The sequence below is a fragment of the Notamacropus eugenii genome, chromosome 3 (genome assembly GCF_028372415.1).
Source record: "Notamacropus eugenii isolate mMacEug1 chromosome 3, mMacEug1.pri_v2, whole genome shotgun sequence".
In the NCBI taxonomy this organism is placed as follows: domain Eukaryota; kingdom Metazoa; phylum Chordata; class Mammalia; order Diprotodontia; family Macropodidae; genus Notamacropus; species Notamacropus eugenii.
This window is the reverse complement of record NC_092874.1, coordinates 375,056,014-375,062,013: the sequence shown is the minus strand read 5'-3', so window position 1 is coordinate 375,062,013 and position 6,000 is coordinate 375,056,014. Positions and strand designations below refer to the sequence as shown.

Here is a 6,000-nt window from a genome sequence, read left to right as displayed (position 1 = left end):
TTCTCATTAAATCATTAAATCAATCTGGTTTTTGAAGGGAATTACTCTATAAAAAAGTTTCTTCAGGCATTTGAGGGTAAGAAATTTATGACAAAACGTCCCAATAAATTTGAAAATAGAATAATTTGTTTAAAAACTTCTCATTAAAAAAAACCCACTAGGAGCATCCAAGGTCCATTTACTAGCAGACAACTTCACCAAAAAAAGACTACAGGCATAAAGTATCATAAAATATTTATTTTTGTCAGCATTAACTGACAACTTTCCAAAGAGATACTTTTGGTTTGTGTTTATAACAAGCATTTTCCCCTCTAAAGTTCATTCAAAATACTTCACCTCTGAGGTAAATTACAAACTTAAAAAATATACATATATATATTTCCACTCCCGAGTTTTCATTAAGCAAAAAAAAGTTTTTAATTCCTTAAGTAGGATAAATAAAAATTATTCTCTTTTGTGCTAATTTGGTGAACATAAATGCATTTTACACAGCAAAGGAATCTAGTGACTTATTAGCAAATTTAAAGTGAAGACAAGCCATGTACAAATTGTGTCCCAACAGAAGGCAACACTGTCTTTCTCACACACTCTTTTTTACAGTTACCAACATTCTTCAGGCAAAGGCAGGATTGTTTGGTTTTTTTCTTCCAATGGCCTAGACAGCAGAGGTTTCAGATCTCTACCATTCTGTAAAGATATTAATCTGAATCTTCATCATCAAGATAATCTTCGTCATTGCTTAAGGTCCGAACCACATCTAAAAGAGGAGACAAAGCAATCAGAAGTTAACACCTTTTAACCTTGCAAGGTCTATTTATTGCTTGTGGGTGAAGAAATAAGGGAGGTGGAGGAGAGAACGAAGGTCAGCCTAAAACTGGGAGAGACACTCATATTATAATGCAAAAGAACTCAAGATAAGTGCATCTCAAAGGCACCCAAATCATGCCCCCAGGTCCTCTTCCAAGATTCTGTTCTCAAACTCAACATCCAGCTCTAAAGAAGAAACTGCTCCCTAAATCTACAGCTTGCTACATTTTGGGTCACATTTCTCAAGAGATGTGCAAAAAAAAGGAAAAGGAAAGAATCATTAAATACTCCATCCCCTAAAAAATACACACAGCCTACATGTATCTCTACAAAGCATGTAGAGTGGGTCAGTTATATTGAATAATTATGCTCCCACATCTGCAGGTTTCAGTCACCCCATCATGGACAAATCCATGACTGTTCCATTACCTAAGGGCAAGAGAAACTCAAGAGCTTAAATCCACTAAAACCTAAGCTTTTTGAGGGCAGAGATGGGTTCCCTTTTGTCCTAAAATTCCAGCTGCTAGCATTGGGCCTGGAATATAGGCTTTGAAAAAGTGCTTATGGTTTTGCAGATAATGTCAAGTATCATGCACACAAGGGAGAGAGAGATAAATAATGGCCCAAAGGACTGAATGAACATAAACTTGCTCCAGTCAGGTTATACAGGCCACATAACCAGGTGGTGCTGTGGATAGAGGAGCTAGGCCTGGAGTCAGAAGACAAATTGAAATCTGACCTTGGACATTTACTAGCTGTGTGACTTTGAGCAAGTCACCTACTCAGTTTGCCTCTAATAATAATAGCACCTGCTTCCCAGGATTTTTGTGGAGATCCAATGAGATAACATTTGTTAAACACTTAGCCCATTGTCTGGTACACAAGAGGAGTCTAATCAATATTTGCTGTCTCCCCTCCCCTTGAAAATATAAGACAAAACTACTAGCCTAAGAAGAGCTACATTTGATCCTTACAACAATTATATTAAGCAGGTATTATAATCATCCCCATTTTATAGATGAGGAAACTGAGGCTGTTAAGTGAATTGTTCAGGATCAAATCACACATAAGTGTGTGACGTAAGATTCACGCTCTTCTTGACTCCAAGTCCTGAGCCAGCAACACACTGCCCTAGGGAATGGGAAAATAAAAAGAGATTCACTTTGAGCCCCACTAAAAGGTAGTACTCACTAGGACCAGACTTATACAAAATGGGGGCCTTCCTCTAGCCTACTCAACCTTTCCATTCAAATTCCTTCAGTCAAGCGCAAGAGGTGGAATTTTAAAGAGAAGGATGTGAAGACTGTGGTTAGGCAAATGTGATCAGGAAAGGAAGGGTGCAGGAAGGCAGATGGGGGAGGGATGAAGCCTATGCACGCTCTTTAGTGCTGAAACTCCCTCAGCAGACTTCAATTCATCTGTGTCACCATCCCACTCAGGGGAAACCTCTTCCCCGAGGCCCTGCTCTCCTGGTTGGTGACTCCTTTATGGGGATCACTATTTTATGAAGCAAAGACCCCAGAGAGTCCTTTACTCATGTCTCAATTCACTCAACACACTTCTCTTCCCCCCATCCTTCTCCCTTTTATGTGTCATCTTCAGATATTAAAATGCAAGATCAGTGAGGGTAAAGACTGCCTTGTTTGCTTGTATTTCTATCCTCACACTTGGCAAAGAGTAAAAATAAACACTTTAATAAACCCTTTATCTCAGAGTTACGAGTCAGAGCAGATAGAGCACCAGCCCTGAAGTCAGGAGGACTGGGGTTCAAATTCAAACTCACTAGCTATGTGACCTTCCATCAACCAAAAAAAAACCTCTTTGGTGATGTTGCAGTATGTATGGTAATTTGGGGCTCTTCTGGGGGTCCCATCCACCATGCTGCTGCACTGGGCAGTGACTGAGCAATTCGGGGAGGCCACCAGTAGGGCAGATGGAAAGAATACAACAGTCAGATTAATGTGAAAAGTGGCTTAGGCACCTTCTGCTGAAATGCAATCAGTCCGTGGTCCACCATCGACACAGCAAAGCTCTTCCTTTTATTTATTTCCTTCCTTTTCTACATTCTCTCTTCCCCACCCTAAACCCAGATACAATTTGCTTGTCCCCCTTCAATGTTATCCACGATATACATTTTAACTGAACGATCAATCAATAAACATTTATTAAATGCCACCATGTGCCAGGCACTGTGATAAACACAAGAGGCAAAAGAGAGTCCCTATCCTCAAGGCACTTACGGTCTAATGGGTGAGACAACACACAAACAAATACAAATATATACATATATATATATGTATAAAATACAGATAAATATGTATGTATAAAAATATATGTATAAATCAAGCTATATGCAGGGTAAATAGGAAATAATCAACAGAGGGAAGGCACTAGAATTAAGAGGGGCTGGTAAAGATTTCTTATAGAAGGTGGGATTTTAATTGAAAGCTGAAGGAAACCAGAGGAGAGGAGGGAGGACATTCCAGGCAAGGGGAATAGCCAGAAAAAAATTCCTGGAACCCAGAGATGAAACCTGCCGTAAATGGAACAGTCAGGAAGCCAGTGTCACAGGGTCGAAGGGTATGTGGGAGTAAGGTGTAAGGAAACTTGAAAGGTAGGAGAGCGCTAGGATATAAAGGACTTCACAAGCTAAACAGAGCAAGTGGAAGGGTAAAGTTGGGGAGAGAAGGGCCCTGAAACTTGGCTGCCACCTATGCCCCTCAAAGATGACCCTGCTGTTACAGATGACAGCATGCAAGCTTCCTATGGTACAAACCCCATTATCATCCCTTCACAGAAGGACTAATTGATGCTCCCCAAGGCAGAGGAGGTGGCAGGATTCTTTTCAACCACCTTTAAGTTGATGCCCAAAGGGAACCAGGAAAGGAAATGTTTCTGCTTCAATACAGTGTTATTATGTGTGAGAGGCTCATGAGATTCCCCAGAATACTTCATTTCCCATCTGTACCCTTGTATTGGCTGTCCCCTGCACTCCCTTCTCACTTCTGCCCCATATAAACTTCCTCTTCTTTCAAGCAGCATCTTCTACGGGAGACTTCCCTGACCCTCTCAGTGGCCAATACATCCCTTCTTTAACCACCTGGTATTTAACTGTTGTCGTTCAGTTGTTTCAGTTATGTCTGACTCTTCCTGACCCCTTTGGAGTCTTCTTGGCAAAGATACTAGAATGGTTTGCCATTTCCTTCTCCAGCTTAGGCAAGCAGGACTAAATGCCTTGCCTGGAGTCACGTAGCCAGTAAGCATCAACGGCCAGATCTGAACTCTGGTCTTCTTGACTCAAGGCCCTACACACTATTCATGGCAGTACTTCACAGCATTTACCACTCTCTGTTTATTCTGTATATACTGACATTTGTCCTCGGCGTACCTTCCCCCCACCCCCACATTAGAACATAAATTTCTTGTGAATATTATTTATTTTTATATTATTATATTAATTATTTATATTCTCAATAAATGCCTCCTGGTTGACTGAAGAAAAGGGAAAATTATGCCCCAGCACTCTTTCCCCTTTTGCCACCTGAGATTGTGTAGAAAGAAGGAAAAAGAAGATGACAGAGGAAAAGGAAGTGAGGACAGCTGTGGTGCTTGAGTAACTCAAACACATCCACAAGTGGAGGAGAAGAATTAAAGTCATGAAAGAAAAGACATACCATGATCTTTACCTCCCACTTTCAAGTGCTAAAGTAAGTGTGAATTTAATAGTGACTCAGGGAAAAGGCTCCAATGTGACTGGATAGGAATGCTGCTTTAATACCAAAGGCCAAATATTCTGAGGGATTATCCACAGAAAAACTGTGCCCTGAATGCGTTCAGTGTCTTTTCTTTTAAAACCACTGTGGACACAAGCTCTTTTCATGACTGTTATAACTTGCTCTCAAAACCCAAAAGAGATTCCTCTTTTAACACATGTACATAGACTTTGTGGAAATTCATCCAGAGAGCAATCAATAGTTTCTTTAAAGATAAAAATAGGACCTAAGCAAAGGTGTGGGTACTGCTACAAAATAATCAGAGACCTTGGAATAAATTTTGAAACTGTTCTGTACAAAAAGACTTTATGGGTACTTTGGTAAGCATGTATTTTAAATAACAGCTCTAATTATAAATAAGTATCTGTAGCAAGGAATAGGAAATACTATCTGATACTGAGGAGCACTGAGATAAAAGCTTGAGCATGGGCAGGGGAGAGATTGCTGGGGAAACCAACATCACCCAAACAGTAAATTAGGGGAATGAAAGGAGACATGAAATTAATCATAAAAAGCTCTGATTCATTAGATCGCTCATTTTTATGTGGGATTTTTTATTTTTAATGCTGCTAGGAATCCTACTCCTGTTAGAGAAAAAGAATCAATCTTAAGAAACCACCAAAACACCATTTTTGGGGGAAAATAATCTAACCTTAAAGTTTGAAAAGAAGGTGGAAAGGAAAGAAATAATAAATGGAAATACCTGTTCCTTGTTTCTTCTTAAGCAGAGCAGCACAGGCAGCATTGGTGGCCATGTCCAGAGCCAGTTTCTTTTCATTATTTCTCAAGTCTGTCCTAGCACCTTTCAAAATGAAAGACATGGTCATTTTTTGGGGGAGGGAAAGAATATCTATATCCTCAACAAATCCATTCCACCATCACCCCCTTGAAAGCCTAAAGGAAAAGGCAAAATCTTGTCTTTCCCCCCATTCAAATGACCACGTTTGGTCAGCAAGACAAGCAAGAGACAGAAAGAAGTATTATGGAACATAGAATCCAAAGAGTCCTTAAGAGGTCATCTAGTTCAAATTTCCTCATTTTACAGATGGAGAAATGACTTGTCTAAGGTCATAAAGGTGGAAGGGGAAAAGGTAGTTTTGGCTTAAGAGCATTTTGTTTTAGTTCAGTAATAAAACAATAATAAAAACAACAGACAGAGGTTGTAAGAGCATATTTGACACCTTCAGATAAGGAGCTTGGTGCTAATGGTCTTATTACAATCATTTGGGGATACAGACAAGCATGTGATCTGTTATTTCCTTCATGTAGGGCATTTCTGAGTGAGGAAATTCCTTCTACCACAGAAGACAGAACCTTTCTCTGCAACCTCTATCTAAAGCCTTATGGAGCTGCCCAGCAGCAGTGGGAAGGGCAGTTAGGTGGATAGAGCACCAAGACCTGAGTTCAAATCTGGCCTCAG

At 40.0% G+C, this 6,000-nt stretch overlaps 1 protein-coding gene across 1 annotated transcript in view; it reads right to left on the bottom strand.

The window, feature by feature from the left end:
* Positions 1–217: 217 nt before the first annotated feature.
* The window catches only part of OSTF1 (osteoclast stimulating factor 1), a 61,538-nt gene continuing 55,755 nt past the window's right edge, over positions 218–6,000 (bottom strand). The window contains exons 9-10 of the mRNA XM_072597474.1: positions 5,284–5,382; positions 218–757 (exon numbers count right to left, since the gene is read on the bottom strand). Of these exons, the coding sequence (XP_072453575.1) occupies positions 699–757; positions 5,284–5,382 (158 nt within the window). The 3' untranslated portion in view covers positions 218–698. The remainder of the gene's footprint in view (positions 758–5,283; positions 5,383–6,000) is intronic.